The 26942-nt window shown below is 39.2% G+C and overlaps 1 protein-coding gene across 3 annotated transcripts in view; it reads right to left on the bottom strand.

Moving 5' to 3' along the window:
- Positions 1–11740: 11740 nt before the first annotated feature.
- The window catches only part of POT1 (protection of telomeres 1), a 75837-nt gene continuing 60635 nt past the window's right edge, over positions 11741–26942 (bottom strand). For all 3 annotated transcript variants that reach the window (XM_037388927.1, XM_037388928.1, XM_037388929.1), the window contains 6 exons: positions 24107–24312; positions 21731–21866; positions 18880–18974; positions 17335–17426; positions 14317–14422; positions 11741–13377 (listed from right to left, as the gene is read on the bottom strand). In XM_037388927.1, coding sequence (XP_037244824.1) covers positions 13265–13377; positions 14317–14422; positions 17335–17426; positions 18880–18974; positions 21731–21866; positions 24107–24312 — 748 coding nt within the window. In that variant the 3' untranslated portion in view covers positions 11741–13264. The remainder of the gene's footprint in view (positions 13378–14316; positions 14423–17334; positions 17427–18879; positions 18975–21730; positions 21867–24106; positions 24313–26942) is intronic.

Below are 26942 nucleotides of genomic sequence, written 5' to 3'. Positions count from 1 at the left end.
TATCCTGACACCCTTTCTTTCACATCCCCCCCACTCATCTGTTTCATTTCTGTGTTGCATCCGATCATAAATGTGCACAATCATCTACAAGGACTGTCTCCATATGCCTGCCTGTGCGGGGGTACACACATGATTCCCAAATCTGGCTGTGGTCCCTGGCTTGACTGGCTTAAAAATTATGGTCTCAGCTAAGTTTGAAGTATGACCACAGCCAATTCAAATAGTGCTCTATCACTAGGCTGATGCAGGTAAAAAAAAAAAAAAAGGGGGGGGGGGGGGAAGTAAAAATCTTACTTCCCAAATAGTATTGTATCTAACACATTTTTCTTTCACAGCTGTGATTGTTTACTTCAGATAGCAGCAGTCACTTCAGATACTGGGGAATAGCTTCACCTACCCGCTTGCTTTATTCAGCCGTCCTGAATGAATATCTGTACTTGTACACCTTGAAGCTTCTTCAGTTTCACAATGCTCTTTGTATATCAAATGACTGCAAAAGATAATACCTGAATAAATGTGCTGAACTGTCCACACGAAAGGCACTGCCCCAAGAAATACTGCATAGGTTTTGACTTTGGATTTTGCCTAGGTAGACACATGGGTAGACAAATTTATGAGCCTATGGTACAACTTTCAAAACAAAAATGATGTCATATTCTTGTTGGACAGTACTGTAAAAGGCTTACTAGGACTGTGTCTGTGCTTGTCTCTTTTCTTCTCTAAAGACAATTTTCAGTCATCATCCTCAATTTAGGTACCTTTACAGTGGGTTTCCCTTTGAAAGCATCTTGATGTGACCAGAACAATAAGGGTAAAGAAGAAAAGCTTAAACATCCTCCAGATACATGCTGAAGAGATTCCCATTACAGAATAAAGGGATGAGTAAAAAGCTCATGCTAGAGGGTTTGTCATGAAGATCTTACATGGAAAGCATTTATATAACATCTGAAAATAAGAATAAAATTCAGATTAAGAGAATTCTGTGAATAATTTCCCAATTCCTTCTTTTAGAATCATAGAATCATTTAAGTTTGAAAAGACCCTTAAGCTCATCAAGTCCAACCATTAACCTAGCACTGCCAAGTCCACCACTAAACCGTGTCCCTAAGCACCACATCTACACCTCTGTTTACTACCTCCAGGGATAGTGATTCCACCACCTCCCTGGTCAGCCTCTTCCAATGCTTGACCACCCTTTTCCATGAAGACATTTCTCCTAATATCCAATCTAAACCTCCCCTCAATCAACTTGCAGCCATTTCCTCTTATCCTGTCACTTGTTACTTGGGAGAAGAGACCGATGCCCACCTCACCATAACCTCCTTTCAGGCAGTTGTAGAGAGCAGTAAGGTCTCTTCTCAGCCTCGTTTTGGTTTGGGTTTTTTTTTCTTTTTTTTTTTTTCCTCCAGGCTAAACAACCCCAGTTCCCTCAGCTGCTCCCCATAACACTTGTGCTCCAGACCCTTCCCCAGCCCCGTTGCCCTTCTCTGGACACGCTGCAGCCCCTCTGCTCCCTCTTGCAGTGAGGGGCCCAGAGCTGAACACAGGGTTTGAGGTGCGGCATCACCAGTGCTAAGTGTGGGGGGACGGTCACTGCCCTGGTCCTGCTGGCCACACTATCTCTGACACAAGCCCGGATGCTGTTGGCCTTCTGGGCCACCTGGGCACACTGCTGGCTCATGTTCAGCCAGCTGTCGACTGACATCCCCAGGTCCTTTTCCTCCAGTCAGCTTTCTAGCCTTTTCACACATATTAAGTGAAACAACACTTTCTTTCAGTAAGTACATACACCTCTGGGGGCTGCAGTAGTTCCAGTACCATTAACAGAAGAGATGTGTTAATCATTTGCTCAATTATTTGAAGCCCTTTCCATCCACTTGTTTGTCACTTAAACTAGATGAGTTAATGGATAATAGTACCACTGCCTGGAGCTCAGCTGGGTAGAAGTGGCAACAGCTTGTCTAATTTCTAAGGTGTTGATTTAGCCTTAAAAATATTGCTCTGGTTCTGCACTATACAAGACAGATGGGTTATTTGTACAATCAGGTCTTAAGTGTTAAATTCTTCTCTTAAAACGCCCGAGTCCTCCCTCTGTTGCCAACTACCATTTAAACTGTGTGCATCTAGTTCAGGGAAGGTTACACTCTTAAGTATTTAATTATGTTTTTCAGATAGCTGGGTACAGAAGGGTGGAAGGAATACTGCACATTTCTGTTCCACATTATTTCTGCTCTTAACTTGGGAAATTGAGCCATTTGTGGATCATAACCAAACTTATTTGTGTTTACCAAAACCTCACATCTCATCAAGAGGCTGGCTCTGCTCCATCAGTGAACAGATTCAAATTTTTGGATTAACAGCTTTTCACATTATTTATTATGCTGTCAATTTTTATGCTGTTGTCTTTAACTAGAATCAAGACATCTCAGCCATCAAGGGCAAGACATCAGTGTCTTAGTGTGCGTGAGCCTGATCCTGTGCCTGCAAAATCAGGCCTCATACGGTGTGTCCATGCCCCGGTGCTAGCGGTGGGGCTGGGGTGGCCTATGTGAGGGGTGGCCGGGGCTGCCCCAGGCTGGGCACAGCTGGTTCCAGCCGGTTCCAGCCCACCCGCCACAGGGCACCGCTGGGCACCGCGGCCATGGCGCCTCGGGGAGAACCAAGTTAAGAAAGGGCAAAACACGGCATGGCAGTGAGGAGTGAGGGAAAAAAGTGTGAGGAACAGCCCTGCGACACCAGGTGTGATAAAGAAGGAGGGGAAGAAGGTGCTCCAGGCGCTGGAGCAGAGATTCCCCTGCAGCCGTTGGAGGAGACCATGGCAGAGAGATTATCCTCACTGCAGCCTACGTTGGACCCTACACCGCAGCAGGCAGATAGTTCCTGAAGGATCTGTGGCCTGTGGAGAGCCCACGCTGGAACAGGCTCCTAGTGGAAACTGCAACCCATGAGAAGGACCCGCATGGGAGCGGGTTTATCCCAAAGGTCTGCAGCCACGCCGGAGCAGGGGCAGAGTGTGAGAAGGAAGCAACAGCAGAGAGAATCTGCTATGGACTGACCACAGCTCCCATCCCTCATCTCCCTGTGCCACTCAGGAGGGGAGGGGGTTGAGGAGCCAGGAATGGAGGACTGAAGTTGAGCCTGGGAAGAAGAGGGTGGGATGAAGTTTTAGTTTTTGTCTTTGTTTCTCACCATCCAACTCTATTTTTAATTAGCAACAAATCAAATTATTTTTTCCCAAGTCAAGGCTGCTTTGCCCATAATAAGTAATGTCCCTGTCTTTACTTTGGCCCATGAGCTTTTCCATCTTTTTTTCTCCCCTGTTCTGCTGAGGAGGGGGAGTGAGAGAGCAGCTGGGGGGGGCCTCTTGCAGCCAGCCAAAGTCGAACCACCACAGCCAGGCAAGGGAATGGGACCTCCCCGCCCCTTCCACTGTGACAGCAGCACAGGTGTAAAGGTGTGGAAATTCATACAGGTGCAGATTTGGGTACTCTGTATGCAAAGGTGAATAATCCTCTTCTTTCCTAATCTGGTTAAAAAAAAAAAGCCTCATGTCATCAGAGCAGGGAGGCTGGGCCATCAGGAAATCTGTCTAAATCAAATAACTCTGTCTCTCATTTCCACCCACCTCTCCAATCTCCATCGAGCAACAGCGTCAGTCAGACTGCTGTGCTGTTTCCAGGTGCCTTTGCACTTGCTGTCAGTACTATGCCCCTACACCTCATGCACATCTACCACTCCAACTACAAGAAGCTTGAGAAGCTTTGATAGTTTTTTAGTTAAAAAGGGTAACTGCAGTGTAGTGTGAAACAGTGGGGAAACACTTGTTCTTTCAGCCAGGACAGTATGCTGGCAGAGAGGAAGCACTGGTCCGTTCCTGGCTTGAAATAAATTTGTTAAGAAAATACATCTAAGTCATAACATTGTTGGGCCTAAGTTTCACTTGTCTGCAGTGAGAATGCTGCCTGTAGCCCATGCCCCTACTCCAGTCTGCAACGACATATGGTGGGACACTGGGTGGGCTTATTGAAAATATATCTATTACCACTGATCCCATCTGTTACAGCACCTAGTTCTCTACAATCTTCTAAAAAAAAAGCGTATCAACATTCAAACAGTGCCAATTGGCAATTGTTTTCCTCTACTCTCTATGCGAAGATTAGAAAAGTAATTTTTTAACTAAGGAAATTGGTTAAAAGTAATTTTCTAACCAAGAAGAAATTTCTTTTACAACCAAATAAACGCTGGAAGTAAGCACAAATTATAAAGGAGGAATTAAAGGGCTGTTTTGCTACAGTACCACCTGGCATTATGCATACTCATCCATACGTGTTTTGCAACTGTGCAGACACAGCTATTGTAATCTGTGATTTAATCTGCTGCTTCTATTTTGAACTTGCCAGTGTTCTCTTTTTGATTAAGACCAACTGCTGCATTTTTTTAATATTCAAGATTCATGAAAGAATTTGAGGAAAAGCAGCAAAGTACTGGCATGTTTTATAAAAAACGGTGTTTTGCACTAAGGAGGTGCAAACATTCTTATCTTTTGATAAGAAAGGCACTGACACTCAAAGCTGGTTAGACGATTTATTTAGAATGGAAATCAGAGAAAAGGTGACAGTAATTTTATGTCCCTCTTGAAGCTGGGATGCAGCTAGCACACAGCACAGCTCTTTACACACTCCTGACGACTGTCTACAGTTATGCTTAGTCACAATTCTCACTGGTTCTTACACGTCTTGCCCCCATTTAAAGGTACGGTGTTCTTTTTTTTCACCACCATGTTCTGTGGGGAGGAGGCCTTGTTAGTAGGGGGCTCTCTTTGCTTGAGGATGGATCTTTTAGTACGACAATCATGATAGTTCACACGGAGTTCCAGTAATTTTCTGTTTAGTCTCATTAACAATTTGGTTCTCCTAGAGTGCACCTTGCTGTACCCCAGCTTAACATATTTATGGTGTCTGTTCCCTCTCCCAAGGCCATGTTTTGTTAACTGTTTGTAAGGATTTAACTAACATCCTCTGTGTGTAAAATTCTATGGTTTTCACTATAGATATTTACTTTATTTTTTCCCTCTTTTTCTTTTTTAAAGTAAATAATGCTTATATTAGAAGCATGCTGCACAGCGTTCTGGGCAATGGTGGGGTTCACCAGCTCTGTGTTCACTGGCACTTAGGAACAGATTCATCAGTCACTGACAGCTGTCAAGTTTGGAATCCGGATTCAGTTTTGATGAGAACCCTGGATAGTGTGTTCCAATACTCTTATCTCAATGAAGGTATGGTTCCCAAAGTACATACATTATTTGAAGGGCGCAAGCTAAGGCACTATACCTAGAATTATATGTATTGAATACATGCAAATTATTTATGCATTTATATATATATATACACACACACACCTTGATTAGTTATGCTATTCTATAAAGCAGTTGCATGGTATTCATGGTACTGATAAATACACATGAGTAAGCATGGACTACTCTGTTGGTAAGCACTCACAGGCTATTCGGAGTACACATGAGAAGGCAGCAAACACACAGATCTCTAACCCCTCAGTGATAGTCTTCCAGCTGCCTCACTACAGATAGGAAAGACTGCATGGAGGAGTTGTAAATGAATATTAGCGACATTTCTTATCACCTGATGTGTTCAGGATAGCCTCCTAGATCCCAAAGAAATGATAGCCTCTAAGTGATGGTGTTTTTATGCTGACATAAAGGCTTAGACTTCAGTTCCAGTAAAATAAGGTGGAAAATCCAAAGGCTGGTTGGACTGGATTGGGAACCTAAGTATACTGATTATGAAGAAAAATGCCTGAAGAATGAAACTCTCAAGGAAGTCAGGTTAATCTATCTGCAGTACAAAAAAAAAAAAAAAAAAAAAAAAAGCCTCTTCTGAGGTCTTTGCTTTATTTAAGCAAGTAGTTTTGCTATACTTTTTTATTTACTATTTGGTTTAAGTTCAGACCAGAATTCTTTACCAAAGCTGAATTACCAAAACTAGAATATACCACTGTCACACTTTTCCTTGTGTCAGTTTCAATTGGAATTGATTTCTAGTTCTGATTTGCTTTGCTGCACATGCTCTTGACAGTTTTTGGTACAGCTCTATGATTTCCTGACACATATTAGCCGATGACCTCAATATTTAAAATGAAGCTTGAGTACCTTTGCCGTAGCCACTAAGAAAAGAGTTAAGAATTCCCTGCTCCATCACATCAGATCTTTGCCCAGACCGAAAATTAGGTCAAACACATTCACATTTTTCCAGACCTTACAGAAGAGCTAAATGAGCTTTGAAAACTATGGCTATTTTTACAGTATCTTGGTGAGCTTGCTGTGAAAAGGTACACTTACACAGTATCATTTCATAATATTGTCATTGCCAGAACAAATAAAATAATAATCACAGAATTAATTAAGTTTGAAAATACCCATAAGATCAAGTCCAGCCATTAACCCAGCACTGCCAAGTCCACCACTAAACCATGTCCCTAAGCACCACATCTACACCTTTTTTTAATACCTCCAGGGATAGTGATTCCACCACCTCCCTGATCAGCCTCTTCCAATGCTTGACCACCCTTTTCCATGAAGACATTTCTCCTAAGATCCAGTCTAAACCTCCCCTCAATCAACTTGCAGTTGTTTCCTCTCATCCTAACGCTTCTTACTTGGGAAAAGAAACTGACACCTCGCTACAACCTCCTTTCAGGTATCAGTACAGAGTAGTAAGGTCCCCCCGAGACTCCTTTTTTCAGGCTAAACAACCCCAGTTCCCTCAGCTGCTCCTCACAAGACTTGTGCTCCAGACCCTTCCCCAGCCCCGTTGCCCGTCTCTGGACACGCTGCAGCCCCTCTGCTCCCTCTTGCAGTGAGGGGCCCAGAGCTGAACACAGGGTTTGAGGTGCGGCATCACCAGTGCTGAGTGTGGGGGGATGTCTGGTCACTTCCCCTGTCCTGCTGGCCACACTATCTCTGACACAAGCCCGGATGCTGTTGGCCTTCTGGGCCACCTGGGCACCCTGCTGGCTCATGTTCAGCCAGCTGTCAACCAGCACCCCCAGGTCCTTTTCCTCCAGGCAGCTTTCCAGCCACTCTGCCCCAAGCCTGTAGCGCTGCGTGGGGTTGGTGTGACCCAAGTGGAGGACTCGGCAGTGAACCTTGTCAAACCCTCTACAACTGACCAGAGCCCTTCGGTCCAGCCCGTCCAGATCCCTCTTGACATGCAGAATCGAACTCCACAACTCGAGGAGAGTTATAAAGCAGGTATGTTTATTGCAGCGCTGGGTGCAAGGGGGATCGCTCCTCCTAACTTGCACACCTTCTCAACAAGCTGACAGCTATTTATTGTACGAAGTCATGCATATACATAAGGTTTCCCAAAATTCAGAATGTCAAGATAATACATGCCCCCTGGGCTGGTTTTAATCTATATCTGCATGATCCCTGGGCGGGGTTCCACCCTTCTCGGGTGGGGGCCATTTGAGTAGAAGGTTGCTGATCTCCCACTACCACCATTACTCCACCCTGGCTTGTTTTCTTTTAGGAGTTAGCACATCCTTGTCAGAAGGCTCCTTATTTACATTCTTGTTGAGCTCATCTACATCATCGGTGCTAACGGTCCCTTCTGGAAGTGCTAAGCTCCCGCCCTTTGCTCTTTCTGGGGTGTTAATGTTCCTGTTACCTATGCAGCTTCTGTCTGCAGCGGAGTTTCAGGTTTTTCACTATATCGCTCCGCAGAGCCTTCCTGCCCTCAACTTGGTGTCATCTGCAAACTTACAGAGGGTACACTCCATCCCCTTGGCCAGATCACTGATAAAGATATTACAGTGAACTGGCCCCAATGATCTGATGTGAGCAGGCCCTGGCACTCAGTGGAGTGCAAGAGTGCATCTAATTAATGATGAATGTTGTCATCTTGCCAGGGGTTTTGGGTTTTTTTTTTCACAGTTTCAAACGCACAAACATACTGACCCCCCTCAGTTCAGATAGAAACAATTTCCAGTAACTGGATCCAGTGGAAGTAGACTTGTTTAGAATCAGAATTGTAAATTAGTGGTCTAGTTAATCTGTTATATACAGACGAATACTATTCAAAAGGTTATTAACTAGACTGGAAGACTATTCAAAAGGTTATTAACTATCAAATCATATAATCATGGCAGTCAACACATTTGAATCCAGATTTTTGAGTTACAATATCTGATTTTTAGAAGTGCAGTTAGATATTTAAGGGGCTTTCCTCATTCCTAACTGTCCTTTCATGTGTAACTTCTGACCTTTCCCATCTCTTCAGACAAAGCTTTTCCACCTTTCTTTTCTGCTGCTTTTTCCTACAAGGACCCAAGCAGCAGAAAATTGCTAACAAATGCATTTAATGACCTGCAGGGGAAAAGCAATTTTTCACCCTTCTCCTTACTTTTAATGCTAGTTGATTCACCCTCCACAAAACACAGCAAATAGTAGAAGCGCAAAGTAATTGTCTCCCTTTAAGATGACTGTAACTTTATGAGCAGTGAGACCTTACACACATCACTATACGTACTAGGATACCCATGCACAACGAGAAACCAAAGGGCAGCGTGTCAAGATGATCTGCGACTTCTCTTTATACTGTGGGTTTACGGCAGAGTCAATCAATGCAACTACTTTTTTTTTTTTTTTAATGTGATTTTGCACCTTTAGCATGGTAAACGGCGATAGAAGAAGAGTATCCTTCGAGATGGAACATCGTATCAACGTGTGCCAGAATAACAGCATTAAACACTGCTGCCAGGTGCAAGCCCCTTACCCATCCCCCTATACAACACAATAAAACACCCCTCTGGTAATACACACCCCTCCTGTGACTGATTGTCATTTGAAACATTGCTTCAGAGGGGCTTTGAGTTGCTTAAGGGGTCATTTGCAGACCGAAGGAAGAAATAATGTCTGTACTTCATTGTGTCCAATCAACAGATTTCAGCGTTCATTTACGCCACTCTTTTAGTCACAAAATTCAAGCAGTATTTCTAAATTGCCGTCATTCAGAGAATTCCTTTCAGCAAGTAACACCTGCATAATTCAAAGCCACCTGACAGCCAGTCTTTGAAATAAATACAGACTCAATTGTAAAGGTGTAGGCTTGTACTCACAACTATTTTAACGGTGGTAGTCCACAGGCTGTATGCACACAGAAGGTAAGAACAAATTCATGCTCAAAGGTTTGCATGCAATAGAACAGTTTTGAGGCAAAAAAAGTATTTTTTCTTCTCTAATGCATATTTCTACATAAGACACGTTTACTCCTAGTTTACTTGCAAGACCTCAAATTATAGGAAGTATCTACTAAAGGCAGATTTATTCCTAGACTTTCAACTTGCTCAGTTTATGCAAATAGTAGCATTGCAGCAGTTTTATGGAGTTACCCCTGTGTGCATATATCATAGCTGTAGCAGGAAACAACAAAAATCCCCGCGTTGCAGCACTGTTCTGGCGTGAAGTCCACCTGTAGCTTTACCACAAATATAAACTCGTTAATTATAGCATAATTCTGCTCAACATTTTTCAAGCACTTTTGATGCAAACATCTGATGGATATTTCCACAAACCATCGTTCTCACTGGGAATTTCGTGTACAGAAAATGCCGTGAACAGGACCTGCAGCAAAATGTCTTGTAGACTCTCTACCATCGCATCCTGCCTTTGCTACTGTCCTCTGAAACTGTTCCTTCCTTCTTTCTTCATCTTCTGCTGAATTCCCTTGGTCTCAACTCTTAACATTCACTGTTCAGTACAGCTTGGAATAATGTGTATTTAAAGTTAATTCTTATTTCAATTTTTTTTGTCTCCTGCACTGAAGATTTTCTGCGGTGTCCCCACTCCATTTGAAGAACTTACTTGAACATACATGTTTGCTTAATATTTTCACAACTCCATTTCAATTGGCCTTGCCCCTTACTGCAGCTCTGGCCCGTTTCACATATTAATGGAATGGCTTTGGCCAAGAAGTGACCCAACGTGAATAAATTCCTGTAATATAAACCACTGTGGCACTGTTATCCGCTATCAACATAAACTCTCTTCCTTCTGTTGCAAACCTGAGCCTGTGGGCTCTGCTACTCTTCTTTGCCAATCCCAGGTCCTGCTGCTCAGTAACCAAAGGATTAGTATTAAGCAAAGCATGTCACACTGTAAATCTCTTCATGCTGTAACAGCAAAAGCTGATGAGAAAGTTCAATCACCACTGAACAGCAGGCCACCTATCAGGATTGCCTCCTTGTTTCTGCAGTGTATGTTATTTACATTGTGTCTTTTCAACTGGCGTTTCAAGAGCGTGAGGCATCCAAGAATTTAAATTCAACAGACTTTTGAGAAACCTCCGATCCTAAGTTTTTAAACACCCTTAAAAGAAGGGCTTCAATGAGCCCATTCATACAAGCACCCCTGAAAACACTATTCCACACTTATTTTTTCTCATTTTTTTTTCCCTGAAAACTTTTTTTTTATTACAATTTTGCCACTTTTATGCACTTACCTGTGTTGTGTAACTGAAGGAGGGGGTTGGTGTGTTCATGTTCCCTTACTGTTCTTTTACAGTTTTATTTTCCCTCACCGCTCCTCCTTTACAATCAGACACAACTATTTGCCCTTGCCTGTGGTGAACGTTGCTGTGTGCTGTACACTTGCACACCTCACACTCCATGCATGTTTGCTATTTAGCCAACATTTCTAGTAAGAAGCTGATGTTTTGATGCAGTTACCCTGTATGCTGGGATGTATGTGGATGGAGGAAGATGAGACACCAGGAAAACATCCCTGGAGTTTTCATTGGACCTGGTCTACCATTGTTTCAAATTTTGAGTGTCTTTAAATACATTATGATCTAATTCAGTAATTTTTTAAACTATTAGAATAGACATTTGACCTTTTATTAATGTTTTAGAAACTTAAATCACATACTTGGTCAAGAAACTGACCGAGGAAAACATGACTTTTGTTTCTATTAAGGAAATTATTTCTATTACTACATAAATATTATTTCTAATTTCTTGTATCTTCTATATACTGTTTTAGCTTGTAATGGCTAAAAGTCATTGCCGCCTGGGATACTCAGCTTCCAGAAACTGGAGTCACTTGGTGCTGTAAGTTTAGGACACAGCAATCTTGAGTTTTCCATCCATCAGTCAGCTATTCCCAGGCCTCAGCATTTACCAGGGTAAGTAACTAAAGGTGTGATCCTGTCCCCATGACTTCCATTGCTCCATATAAAGGCTGCCAGTGAGACACAGACATTTTCGACTGTCTGTGCACTAATGCTTTCCTGTACAGTGATCGTTAGTATTGCCAAACACATAATCTTTAATTATTGATTTAAATTATTTCTATGAACTATATTCAGAAACAGAATCAAACATGGATGTTTCAATCCATCAAACTACACAAACATTCATTTGGAGCATATTATTGGATGAAGGTTACTGACAAAATTTTCAGTATCTTATGAACTAGGAACTAAAAGTCAAGTAGAAGAAAACCTCAGTATTTGGAAAAATCTTTACTAACAATTTTAATACAACATTCAATAATAAAAAAATAAAATCAAGTGACGCATACGCAGAGTTTTTTGACAGGGATCTCAGACAAGGGATGTGGTGAAATTGATCTAACTTACACGAAAGTTCAAAACAACAACTTACTTAGGAAATGTTTTTATTTTTGGATTTTTTTGTAACAACTCTGATATTGTACATTTTTTCTTCCAATGTTTTCATATACTACATACAAGAAATGCAAAAAAGATTGCCTTCAGCTTAATCCGTTTGTATATGGCCAGTGTCTGAAGTTTTATAATATTCATTCCATAACTTGTTCAACTGGTTTTTGTTTATGCATTTGTTCACAGATTCAGGCAAGCTTTCATAAGCCAGTACTGCTGATTCATAAACTGCTCATCCAATTCCAAAGTGTTCCCCGCCCCCCCCCCCCCCTTTTTAAAAGGAAATATCCACTAACCACTTTTAATATTGATTCTCCCTATACATCAATCAATAAAGAACAATCTCCTGGTTTATGACATATAAACTCAGAATAACTTTTTAGAACACCAGAAAGTTATCAAAGATATTTAGAAGAAATTTTAAGTGACAGAATGCATAACATACTAAACAGCCCTGAGAAATTAAAAAATAAAATGTCATCTACTATCAAAATAATAATCTACTTGCAAGTATTCCATCTTGCTTCCGAGCTTCCTTAAAAAACAGCTGTTGTAAATATTAAGTAATTTTGCTCTGATGGAAAGCATTTGATTTGACAGGGATTTCTACATTAATTATCCTTGGAGAAACATGTCCTGAATTTGTCCTGTAGACTTCTGAATGAAGAATAAAATCGAGTAATTTTCCTACTCCAGCAGTATTTTCAAGCCATGGTATCACTAGATCAGTTTTGTATCTCTAAATTTAGTCACACAATCTGGTTACGTAAGACAGAAAAGGCAGATCTGGGCAGTGTAATCTGACAGCAATTGTAGCCAGATACATGAAAGCCCTTAAAAACAGAGACCCAGCTAATAAACGTGCTAACGACTTTGGTATCCAGTAAGTCCCCCCTAAAAATTATGATCTAGTGAATGTCAATATTAATTTTACAATTTTACGCTACCTTACTTTCATGGCTTGACTTTAATTTTAGTGATTATCATAACTCCATCAAAATCCACAGTAAATGGAACACATAGCAGTTACTTCGGTGTGATTAACAGGAAGGATTCTGTCTAAATGTACATATCGGTGCAAAATCAAAGAAGTCTCTAAACACAGACAACCCCCCTAACTGGCCAAGAACAAAGAGTAACATATGCTTGCACAAAGTAATCCAAGATGGAAGTTTACTGAAGAGCTCCTTTTTCCTACCTCTGCTGGCTGACGTTGTTTATTTTAATAAGGAAATGGACAAAGCAACATCATTCTGACTATTTTCTGAGTAAAAATCACCAGTTCAGAGTAACATTCACTGCCTTTTTGAAGGACAGATGGATACTAGATTGCTTCCACCTGCCTGAGCCAAGCAGCCTCCAGGGAAAAAGCTTAGCACCTCCACCCGCACTCAGATCATAAGGCTGTACGCCAGGAAAGCAGTAAATACATCAAAGCAACTAAAACTTCATACATACATGTTGAATTCCTAAGAAGGGAACAAAGATTTTTTTTAATACAGTCTGCTCCCCAAAACCTCTAAAATTGGTTTCTCACTGGGTCACTTCCGATACGCAACACATCACTATATAACATCTTCAGCAACTGTAGTGTCAAAAATTTGGTAATAAACTTTATGTCCCGTCGTATCTCTGACATTATAGGACTTGATGAAGCAATCCAGCCATGGCAAGTCATCTACAAACAAAACCCAAAATATTGTTTATATATAGGGGAGAAGTAGAACTTCACAACAGTTAGTAGCAAGAAAAATGAATTACTGATTTTGGAATTCCAATTTGTACCTTAAAATTTCCCACACAGTCTGAAATGGTGTTCAGTGACAATCTTCCAAGCCTCACCCTCCCTGCCCTAGCACTTCCCCCACCCCCCAAAACACCTGGTACCCATAGCTGTACCACAATAGCACATACAAGGACTTTCCAAAAAATAAACCCTCATCTCCATGTGTCTCAAGGAGACAATTTCATTGATCTCGAAGGAAACATCCTTTACACCCTTTACAATAGGTATAAGCATGGTAAAGACTCCAGCAGGGTTGCGGTGGTCACTGACAGCTGTGCACTTAGAGGGAGCATGCTCCAGAGATCAGAGCTGTAGCAGAGACACGTAGCTACTGTCTGCCACAACAGAAATACTGAACAAGCTTTTGCTCAATTTCCATGGATGTTTCCTGAAGCAAGGGATGCTCTAAATCCACATGTGCATTCAAAAGTAGAATCTCTCCCAAAGCATGTGCTACACCCCAAATTCCCTTCCAATTTTCCCCTAACGTGCTCTGGCATTCAGTACAAGGGCGTTGTGGTTAACTTCCCTATGAATACAAATGGCATGTTAGTGCCTGCATAGTGCAGACTGTATTCACATATCGCTGCGTGCTACGTGAGAATTTACTGAACCATTACTCTTCTTTCTCAAAAGGGAGTTCTGCTATTAAAGAAATGTATCAAAATACATATCAAAATTTGAACTCTCCTTACAGACTCCTGCATTTCTCTGTTCTGAGAAACATGCTGCCCATGTGTAAGTCGAACTCTAAGACTTTGCATATGCAATAGCAGATTAAAAGACCCTTTTCCCTTCCCACCCCCCCTTTTGAAATAACGGCAAGCTGACCTAATTTTCTTCCTGGAGGACAGAGCATATTCATAGTCATCTGCATCTTTTGCTGAAGAAAATTATTGGTTAAAATTTCAGAGGCGGGAATTTGGAAAAACTTTTCCTGGAAGAGAACAGAAAAGTATGAGCTGTTGGAAGAGGGGTAAAAAGAAGTCATTAGCCAGAACCCTGACTGCACGTTCTTTTATCGTTTAAGGAACTTAGAATTATCCAGATAGGTAATGAAAGAGAAGATTATTTCTAAAACCGTTCAGGTACGGAAAAAGCCCAAACTGTTGGAAAAAATTAAGTCTGTACTTCAGTACAGCTGAGTATTCAGGGACTACAGCCACCTGGAAAGCACACGTGTAGGCCTGTATAGATAACTGGCAGATATTCCTCATAAACCTCCAGAACCAGGCAATGTTATGGCTGGAGAGGATGGTCAGTCCTCCTCAACAATACCTATAAAACTTTTATATTTTTTCCCTTCATGACTTTTCCGATAAATAGGAGAGGAAAGAAAAAGAACTGAGCACTCCTACGAAAGTGCAACTGGAAGCTAGTGCAAAGCTGCACTTTAAAATAGCCCAGTTTCTTCTCAGGTGGTGCTGAAGGACCCGAGTTTAGGCTTGGAAGGTGTTGGCTCGTCTGTGAAGTACAACCAGCAGGAACACCAGCAGCTGGCACTTCAGATGAAATTGTGTTGCTTTTCCTGCAGCTAAGCTGTAGTACTAAGCAGTGTCTGATAGGAATCTGAGCTACCCTGAAGCAGAGATTTTTGGAATTCTGCATCAGGAGATGATTTAAAATCTTTTCCTCCACTTTCCCTTTGCAGTTTAATTTCTTGATATAAAAAGGAGAAAGGACAGTAGAAGGAGAAGATGACTAGGTGAAATGGGGATTGCAATCTTTGACCTCTTTTGCTGCTAATACACAATAAAAAAAGCACACTTACGTTTTTTCCAAAATAATTTTTACTTACAGTGTTGAAATCAAATGAGGAAAAGTATTCCCTTCTAAGTTTCATTCAAAGTCATTTAGTACAATGGTGGAAATATGCAGATATATACACATTAAATAGCACTGCTGTGGGGAAAAAATCCCACTAAATTGTTTCTCTGTCCCCTTTTGGACAAAGTTGCAACACATAAGTGCCACTACACTATTTTCCACTTGGATAGATAGATTATTCCAACTGTGTATTGTGAGATCCTGACATTCCAGCTGTGAACTGCTGGAATAACAAAACACATAAATGCACTTACAGCAGGACAAATGGTATAATGTAATAGTGATCTATTTTAGATTATAATTATCTTCTCTACCAAGTTCTCGCTTTTTTATTATTTTCCTGTTTTGAAATGATGGACATACCATCTCAAAATTTAGGCTAGTAACTAAAATGGATGTGTGCATGTGTGTAAAAGACAAAACAAAACTCCAAAAGGTAAAACAAGAGAAAAAAACCCATAAAGTACATCGCAACAGATATTTCTACTGCACACAGAAATACATGTAAAAGTAAATTTAATGAAGAGGGTGCTAAATATATACAATTAATCGCCAGCCCTACATTGGTGATGTAGGAAGCAATGACCAGTTCATCAGTCAGAAATCCTCCACCTTCATCATCACAAAAATTCTTAGTCAAACCATCTTTGTGTATCAAACTGCTAGTGTAATAATAAAGGAATGATTTAGAGTAAAAATGAAAGAAAAAAAATAATCCTTAAGAGTAGTTTACTGTTAAAATGGGAGATGTCCAAAGTGGATTCTGCAGGGGATTGTTCCAAGTCTGGTGATTTTGAGAACTTCTCGTTAATAACATGCTTTATGGAGTAGCAAATAGGCCCACTACATTTACAGATAAAACCAAGCTAGGAGAACTGAAACCATACAGAATTAAAGACTTAGAATGAATTTTTTATAAACTTGAAACTCACAGGACAAAACCACCCCAATACCCCCACTTTCCACCAGACACATGTATGAACACTGCTTTTAAGCAAGCCAAATCAACCGCTCAAACAAAGAATGAAGAGTAATTTCCTAAAGCCAAGGCTCTGCTCAGAGATGAAGGGATTATACCATGAATCAGTAAGCAAGAAATTAACGCTTCTATATGTAAATTAGTATGGTCATCGCTTATCTGCCAGTGCCTTGTGCTCGGGTACTGTTTTAGCATTTCAAGGAAGAAGTTCTTTTGGATTCTTCTCAGGTGGCCCACACCAGAGAGGATGGCCAGAGTTTTTGAAAAACTCTGGTATGGGAAAAAAAACAACTGGTATGAAAAAAACCTCTGATACAGAAGAAGATAGAACGAACAGTGTTTTCTTAGCCTTCAGAAGGCAAAAGCATTACACAGTGTGTAGTGACAGGAAAACCATCTGTTCTTCAGTGTCTCAGGTCGCAGGAATGCTCTTAAGCTGCTCCAGAGAAAACTGAAGATAGGTTAATTCTAAGGTTAGCAAAATAGTTGAATAAACTACTTCTGAAATCAAAGACAAATATCTATATAGCTGAGTCCTGCCTAGGTTCACGGGAAGGAAGGCCTCTTCTACCTTATGGTCATATAAAACAAAAATCAAGAATAACTGAATGGATGGATTCTACTGAGAGTTAAACAAACAGGTAATAAGATTTTGAATTAATTCAGAAGTTACCTGCATTAATCCTGAAACACTCCCATCATTCACACAGCATTCAGGCTGCCCAGTTTAACATTGCCAGTAAAAAAGAAATTCAGCCATGGCAACATATAGAAGTCTATAGAAATACCAAATAATCTATCTACAAGCTTCAGTTTTGTCTTTATGCTTTGATATTCTACACACCGATATTTTATTGAAAAATTACATTCTGTGCATCTTCATTTATGGACAGTATCAGTAACATTACAGCAGTTATCTGCAGTGTTTTGCTGGGACAGTTACACAGAATGAGTATTTCTGTACATACATTTGCTATTTTAAAAACAAATAAAATTAAACCCCACATAATCTGCAGAGTCTACCTTAACCTAGATTTACTTACATAATCAAATAGGTATGCGTTTAGTGCTCCTGTTCCATCAACCAGCGTAAACTTCATAATAAAAACATACTGGAGCAGTTTAATACCTAAAACTAAAGAAAAAAAAAATTGGTCTTTCGTAGAGTGAATATGCAAGACAAACCATAACAACTCAAGCTGACAATATCCTTCTTTTAACAGTAACTGACTTTGAATACTGTCATTAGGAGTATAAATTGAGAGTCCAAAAAACCAGAGGCTCTTAATAGCAAAACATGGTTTGTATTTTGAGTGTGTTGCAATTTCCCTACAAACATTTTAATAGATGAGTCTATAAAAATGCGGGAAGATTTTAAGTACTTATTCTCATCCTAGCAAAATAAATGCTAGCATTTGCTTAGATCTTTGATCCTATCTTTGTAGGATCCTCCTACTCCTTTTATCCATAGAAGATTAAAGCAGACTTGCTCTTAATCCAGTGATAATAAGATAGCATTCCACCTGAAAACATATCTTCTTAGGAATACAATTTGTTTCATATGATGTAGTAAAAGCTACCAGGCAAAGCCTTATTCAGAAACACTTTGCTGGCAGTTCTGAAAATATTTCAGCATAAGTACGTGACTACAGTAAATTCTTCTTGCTGGACGCAGTAACTGTTATGCTGCAAACATAAAATACCTTAGATATACAAAGTTACTGCAACTCTGCATCAGATGACAGAAAGCATTTAACAAGTATAATTTTCATTTTGAGAATTAATTGAAAAATAGATGTCACAGGTGCTGTATCACTGCCAGTTATGTATTACTTCAAATTTATTTAATAGTATTATGACCTTTTAAGAGAACCACTGTATTGCTCCAAGATTTTTCTTTTATAAAATCCTTACCAAGCTTAGAGATTACTAGATATTCCAATTTAGTATGCTAAACATGAACTGATAAACATGAAAATATTCTCTTTCCTTAATGTGTGATGAAGTTTTAAGCTCCATTTTAACTCCAGCATTTCAATGTGCTGACAACAAAGTAACTCAAGGAACACTCAAAGCATGGAACACATATGTATGCTACGGAATAATTCCTTTCATTTGAGTATTACTTCTTGCAGAGTCTCTGGAATATGCTGAGCATCGATAAGGCTTACAGAAGATAAAAGTTTAACTTGTTCTAGACACTACATAAGACACTCTTTAGTTCAGGTCAGAAAACCTGTACTTCTAAAAGGAAAAGGAAGATTAACTTCTAGGATTGCAACCATATACAGTTTTAAAATTGCATCTGCAATCAAAAATTCATAACATCTGTACTGCAATAGGTGTTACTAGTGATATGTATGGTAGAAAAAACTATTCAACATAAAATCGTTTAATTCATACTGCAATGGTTTCAAAAGTAAACGTTATCTCAGCTGGTAAAAGGTGAACTTACAGCTTTATACTCAAGCACAACCATGATTATGTGCTTTCTGTACAAAATTGCAACCCGGAAACTAAACTATCTCATATGAACACTTCAGAATCAAGGCACAACACTATTTCAGGACAATATCATGTCCGCTGACCTTGTGCTATTTCAGTTGGTTCCCACGACGGTTGTTGTTCCGCTGCAATGGAACTTAGATTCTTGATAGGCTTTGGACTTGAACACTGCTTGCACCTAGCATTTAAAACAAGAAACTTAGACTAATCAAACATTGATTTATTTATACTAGAAGCTTTCTGCACAGAAAAAAAATAATTCTGATTTTCTTACTCAGAGGGAGTGCAAAAGTATTTCTATTGCTGTTTAAAATAACTATTTTACCAGATACACAAGCTTTGGACCACAGCAAAACCCTTAAATGCTGCTTTTGAATTATCCCTGAGAAGAAATAATATCCTTTTGGTCTGGAAAAACCACCTCAGTGAATAGAAAGGAGGAAAACCCATACATCAAATCAAGGCTGAGAGTTGGGGTTGCCAGCCTGAAGAACAGAAGGCTCCGGGGAGACCTCACTGTGGGCTTTCAATATATATGAAAGGGGCTTATAAGAAAGATGGAGACTTTTTACCAGGGCCCACAGTGACATGACAAGGGGCAATGGTTTTAAACTGAAAGAGGGTCATTTAGATTGTATACAGAAGGCAGAAATTCTTCATGACTAGAGTGATAAGACACTAGAGCAGGTTGCCCAGCGAAGCTGTGGCTGCCCCATCCCTGGCAGTGTTCAAGGCCAGGCTGGATGGGGCTTTGAGCAACCTGGTCTAGTGGGAAGTGTCCCTGCCTATGGCTGGTGATCTTTAAGGTCCCTTCCAACCCAAACCATGATATGATTCCAAGATCACTACATTGCTAAACTTACATTCATATGCCACTGCTAAACATATATTCATATGTTACTACTTTGTTGTTTAGCAATACAACATTCCACTTTGTAAAAGCAGGAATGAATCTGAACTTTCAGCACACTAAAACCTCAATAGGGTTAGAAGAGAAATTTGGCTTTATCTATGTTAGCAAATTATTAACTATGAGTTATTAAAACAATCTCTTTCATTACTGGTGGATATACACCAGTAATTATAAATCTTGCATGTGACAGTAAGAAAATGCTGCAAGTAGATGAAAATCAGTACTGAAGAATTGTTTTCAAAGTTGTTCTCGTTTGCCTCAAGGAATACAATTACAGAACAACTATCTTTTCCAAACTAGGCTTCTGTGCTAGTTAAAGTTAAAAATTAAAATACACATTTATTATCTTTTAGAATTACATGCAAAATGTGTAATAAAAATCAATAGCACTAGCTGCTCAAGTGATACAAAGCCAAGTTCAATGAAGTTACTGTCTGTCTTTAAAAAAAAAAAAAACCACACAAACTCCAGTAAAGTAACTTAGCTGTGAATTTTGGTTTTTATATGCAAATATGTGTGTGTTTAGTTTTTTATCTATATATACGAATACACATGCATATGCACACACATATGAATATCTATACTGGTATTCAGGTTCATTCCTATACCAAAATTACTTTGCTTTTCATTCTACTAGACAATCTTTTTTAGACTTTGCTATGTATATGCTATTGATTAAAAAGCACATGTAACAAAGCTCTGAAATGTCAACATCCTTGTAAGGTTCCTTCCTAAATATCCTATAAACAATCATGGAATATCTTCTAGAGCATTGGCTTTTACAATACAGCCATTTAAACAGAGAATGATATCAGAAGGTGAGTTGTATGTAGCAGGAGAAATATATGGATTATGAAAGTGCAAGGGGAAATACTTTGTACTGGTTAAGATCTAATCCCAGTAGGAATACCCATATATTGCCTTTATTTAAAAAAGCTGTGGATAACCAGATCTGGAATGGTCAAAACAACATATGACAAAGAGAAATCATTATCTGTATTCATCTTATCAGGTCTTTACAGGAAACTTTAAGGGTCATGTGAAACGAGGTATTTCTGCACAGAAATTTTTTTACTGCCTCCAGGACTGAAGCAGTGCAACACAGTGCTCTGCTTGAACTTACCAGGACTGCTGAGAGGGCAGACCCAGTAAGCTTGCATGAAGTAGACTGACATTTCTGAGCTTAGTTAACTGCATGCTGCTGTACAGTACTGGGAGAACATACCGCTGCTAGCTCTCACTAAGCAGGAAGAGTGTATTGCATAGAATAGCACATATAGTACACCTATACACACACACAAAAAGTGTGTACCGTATTCTGCAGCCTTGGAACTGTGGAATTCAGAAACCTGTTCAAGTTTTCTCTATAGTGACTGACATTCACAAATAGGTAAGGCACTTTGTAGTGTGGCGGAGCCCAATAAATGGCAAATTGTGAGGAAAGGCTGTCCAAAATCCCTTACTGTTCCAAAACCCAAGCTTTCCCAACACTAGGAATGATTTCCCAATGCTAGGAATAGAGAGAATGAGATGTGGATTGACAGCTTGAAATTATTTTCTGGGTCTCTATTTAAATATTATCTGCGTACAAAAAAATGCAGCGTACAGTTTTAACAGGTGTTTTGACTGTAGTCTAATAAGACAGACCAGAAAATGGAAGATCTGGACTAAAAGAGGAAGATTTAGGCATTCTGCAGACTAAAGAGACTCATATGTACACTTCTGTCTCTGTAGTATATTGCCCTCCCCACACACAGGCAAGATGGAACCTGGGGTGCTGTGTAATTAAGGGTGTAAGATTTACAGAGCAAGATAAAGCCCAGATGTGGTTGAGTCCTTTCATATGAGGCAGCAGTATGGCATTTCATCCCTGATCTCAGTGCTGCGATCACGTTATGTGTCTTGCATCAAACTATCTTTGGGTAAGTTATCCCTTGAGTAGTGCGATTTGAATTACTGAAGAAAATGGTATCTATTTATTACTGCAACTACTAAAATATCAAAAATTAGTCTTAACCTACCCATAATAACTTATGTTCCCTTGTAAAAGAAAAGGGGCTGAAAGATCTAATAATTCAAGATCATCTTCTGTGGATCTCACAGGAATGACACATTTAAATCTTTTTGTAAGCTTCCAGACTTCTTTTAGTTTTCCACCTATTTAAAACAGAAAAACATGGGTTTTTTCCAACTGTCAACAAGAATAAATTGAACAACTTGCATTTCTTGGCTGATTAGATGATGATTTCAGGATCTTCAAAAAAATATTGAGACCCACTATTTAAAACTGAAAAAATGGTCCACAACCTTCTCACTCTTACTCAACGACAGACTTAATAAAGAATCAAAGATGGACATTTAACAGAGCAGATGCTTTGGTATCTTCCTCATAACCATGAAGTTGTATTCAGTTAGCATCACTTTCACTCTATTTTTCCTATGATATTACTAGCAATTTTCTTGGGGGTGGGGGGAGAGAAAATAAACTGCATTCTTGCAGTTGCTCCTAAGTGTTTTTTCAGCTTATAGGTGGCAAAAATCTATGCAACTTGTGTTGCAGAGGTAACTAGAGAAGAAAATAAATTCTATGAAATTGGATTATTACTGGTGATGAAAAAGTACACAACAGCATGAAACCTTCTCAATGAACTTGCAGTAAAAAAACCCCCAACACCAAACAAAAGACCAAGAACAGAGGCACAGATACTTGAAATGGCTTCCCTAAGGGTTAGAAAACAAAGGTCCTCCAAGCACAGTGACACAGATAAAGCTTCTCATATACATTTGAGCTCTCATTCAAGAGATTTACACATAAAATTCAGGATAGTTTTAACAAACATTGCTAAAAGGTCTCTAGAATTTAAACTTTGCTGTAATATGGAGTTATACTGAACAAATGTATTCTGGCTTCTAAGAAACTGGGGTAAACCACAGAGAATTATCAGGGGCTGACAATTATATGAATCCCAGTGATTTCATGTACAAGTGATGAGGATATGCAAGGAGCATTAATCTACTTGTTAACCGTAACATTTCGCTCTTCAGTTCAACTAATCTATAGCAATGGTTATAGAGTCCCGTCACTCCCTGTAGAGAGTCACTTACAATTCTGTCTGTTACCCAAGTATTTCCTCAATTCCACCCGAATAGATGCCAAACACCCGAAAAGAAGTCCTTGTTTCAGCATAATGATTATGGGGAAGAATAAAGTATTGTGTTGTGGAAGAGCAAATTGCTTGTGGTTAACAAACACTTAGAATCCAGACCATGTCTAATAAATAATGGGTTTGGCCTTTGAGGGTTGTCTGTATCTGGAAAAGCACTCTGAAGATTTCTAGGGAGACTTCAAAATCTCCACCTCCAAAACTTAAAAATAAAAATTAAACCAGCATGTAGCTTTGGCAAGGTCCATGATCAATATTCTGGGAACAAAGTGCTAAAACACTCAGCAAGTCTCTTCCTTGTGCACCAACATAAAGCACATATATCCACATACACACATAACTTAGCTGCTGGCACTTCAGTATCTGAAAAAAGATTTACCAAGATATATTGTTCAGTTATTTTAGGGAAATAGATTATTTTGTCTTTTGTTTTCATAAAGCTAAGGTTAGATTGAAAAACAAACAATCCAGTTTGGAACATGTCAGAAATAAAGCAGCTATCAGAACTAGCTGAATATAAAACAAAGCAGAAAACAGAAGGGGTTTTGTCATTGATCCTAGCATGAAGGACCACATGACTTACATTTGCTTATTCACATCACTACTTGAGCACAATTGAAGATTTTGGTTTAAACTCAGGAAGTACTAGATGCATTTATTGATTTTATTTAAAATATTCTTTATTAGTAGTCTTGCTATATTACTTTGTTTAAAGTTCAGTGGCTACTCCTCTTCCCTGAGGAAACGTGATAAAAACCAAACCAAAAACCCCTCATACTCCAAGAAGCTCTATTAATATGATACAACACTGACATCCAGAGGCTGACAAAATTAATTGTAGGTTTCTGTTATCAGAAGCCTTCCAAAACTCTTCCACATCCACGCCAATACTAAAACAAGTGCTTTTAGAAGACTCAAAGTTTCAAAACAGAACTGAAAAATCAGTAAGCATAACTAGAAAAAACAAAACATATTCAGATGCTAACTTTAGCAGACTCAACAATAAACTTATTGGTATATTTTTAAAATAGACAGAGGCATCTTACAAGACCTTCAGAGATAACTTTTTCATGTTTCCATGCTTCAGTTCCAGCTGAGTTGTTCTTTTCTTTCAAGATGCCTTTATGATCATCACAACTTACACTGAATATAACCATTGCATATCTTAAAATTGTAGATACTCAGAGAGGACACTGCACCATAAGAAGTGGTAATATTTGCAATTTATCTTACCTTCTATCATAAGCAAGGTGTCTTCAGGATGCTGAAGCATTTCATCATGCCTTACAAAATGCATAGTTATTTTCCTTTGGTTTTGGTCTTGTGTAGTCCACGTTACAGAATCATACCAGGATGTATTGTGTAATTCCGGGTTTGAGGGAGTAACAGCAGAGTCTTGTAAAATAAAGTCAAAGCTATCTCCATCTGGAACTTCTTGCCTAAAACCATTTCCAAAATGAGCAAGTAAATTCTCACAGTTTCTCCTTAGGCAATCTAGCAACTAGGACAACAGTACTCCCAATAAATATTAAAATATCACGAGAGTTAAAGTGTATACAGGAAAAAGTAACTTTGTTGTTGTATCAGTTTAAACATTTAGAGTTGTATAGCGAATTATGAAAAGATTCATTAATTTCCATGTAAATAAATATGCTAAGTAATCTAATCTCACCTAGGAGCAGAGGCAGCCCAATGGCTTCATCCACACATAATGTAAATTAATGGAAAAACAAATACATCGGCTTTATGTGATTTCAGTTGGATTTCAATTGGGCCTTAAAAGGGCTACACAACTGTACACCATGTCAGTAGAGCAAAAAGACCATATAAGCTCATATAATTTCAAGTTTTATGTCCTAGCCTATTCTACTTCACATATTGAGGGGGGTGGGGGGGGTGGGGAGGGGGAAGAAGGAAGGGTAGGAGCAGAATAGCTTCACATATATACTGTAAAGGGAAAATCTGGAACTCTGCACCATGCGGCTTCTCTTCTGTCCTGCTCTCCTAAGCAAGACAGAATTTGCTGCCTTCAGGTGGAATATGAACCATGACAAAAAGGCTAATGAAAAAAAAAAAGGCAAAAGCCTGGGCTTTCGTAAAACACTGAAAGAAAGTAGGTGCCAAGCTTCAGAGTGGAATTGAAGAATGAACATCATCAACTCCTGCAGATTATTCTGACGGTTTCACTTCCAAACGCACGAGCAGCTACTTCCACCAGCGAATAGAACAATTCCTGTTTATGAAACCCAACTTTGATATTCTTCTGCCATGACTGTAGAACTGGCACACAAGAAGTCTTCCTCAACCAGAACTCTGACTTCATGAACACAGTGCTGTTCATATGAACTCTTTCCACATGTGTTCCTGCTGGATTTCTAAGTTAAATGCAAACACAATGGACCTAACATAACAGGTTGACTTTCCAGATATAGCCATTAAACTCTTCCAGCCTCTACAGCCTGCCTGTAGGTTTTCTGCAGAGGCAGGAATGGAACTAATTGGTTTTGAACTAAGCTACACACAAGGGCTAAAACTTCTGTAATGTGGGTATATGAATAAAACTACATTCATGTATATCAATATGTTGCTACTCACAGAGAAGCTTCCAGGCAAAGTCTAAAAACCAAAAACACTTTTCTCACAAGGATTTTATACCCCAAGCATTATATGGATCTTACTGCATGAAGTGTTAAAGCAGCAAAACTTGCACGAACTTTGTTCAGTCAGGCTCTTCAGCATACGCTAAAACTTTGAAGAACTTTGTCTGCCACAGCAGGAAATGTAGGAGAGAAGGATGCCCCTAACTCACTGTTTCCTTTATGGGCCTCTTCACTCACCCAATCTAGGCTGCAGTACAGCTTTACTGATTCCTTTCACCTGATACGCACAGTTGAGAAAAGAGAAGCTAAAGTTCTGGGAAAGCACTACAAGTACTCCCACCATTGCAGCAGGACAGTGGTAGTAGTAGTAGTAAACTACTAACTAAAGCCCCTAATTCTGTGGTAAAGAGAAGGCAGCAACGTGTGAAACAGGAAGAGACTCAAATGAACAGAAATAAAAACATTAATAAGTCAAGTATACATAAAAAGGCTATAGTACTCATGGAAAACTGTTGGAATAAAAATAAAGTCCATAAGGGAACAAACACAATTCTATCAATTGTATCTGCTTATTACTATACAGGATTGGCAGATATATCAAAATGACAAAAAAGGCCAAAACAGTTGGTAATTATCTCCTTTTTATACTTGGTTATAAAACCCATGTTCTTTTATTTTGTGAAGATGATGAAGCACTTCCTCTTACACTGGCAACCAAAAGAATGTTATAACATCTGATAAGGACCAATACGGTTAATGCTGCAAGAGTGGCACTTTGCATGCAAAAGCTGTAAGGGAAACAGAGTAGGGGCATTTTCTTCTGTCATGTTTGTATCTATTAAATCTTGATTGTGCAAACAATTTCAAAAGGCTAGGAGAATGCTAACTTGCCATCATTTAAAGAAAGCAATAAAGCTGTTTGCTTGGGACAGATGATAGGCTAAGTCAGACCAAAAAAAGTGATACAGGATTCCAATGATCATGAATAGCACTGTGGGGCATGTCACTCTAGTTTAATCAAGAATAGGCCATTTCAAGCAAACCTTCCTTCATGTTTGGATTAATATCCATCAGAAGTGGTATACAATTATTTGACTAAGCATTATTTGATACAATGACAAAAGGCATTAAAGGGGAAATAACAATGATATAAAGATCAGTGAACCAACTCAGGTTAAAAAAAATATATATCAAAAATACCAAGATGAATGGTGTTTCCCTGATGTTTCTGGATCGAGAAAAGATGCCTTCTCTGGAAGATACAATTTAGTCAAAGATATTTCACTCATTTACTTGGAGACTATCACATCTTTTTGCATATTCTATTTTTAAACTGCAATACAGAAACAGGTACTTAAATGCAAACAACAAATGGGAAAAACTGCACTGATAAATTTGAAAATAAAGTAAAATTATTGTTTAGAAAGCACTCAAATGATTCTGTAAATCAAACTGATTTGATGATTTAA

This window comes from Falco rusticolus, chromosome 5, assembly GCF_015220075.1.
Source record: "Falco rusticolus isolate bFalRus1 chromosome 5, bFalRus1.pri, whole genome shotgun sequence".
NCBI lineage: Eukaryota > Metazoa > Chordata > Aves > Falconiformes > Falconidae > Falco > Falco rusticolus.
This window is presented reverse-complemented; position numbering and strand designations above follow the sequence as displayed.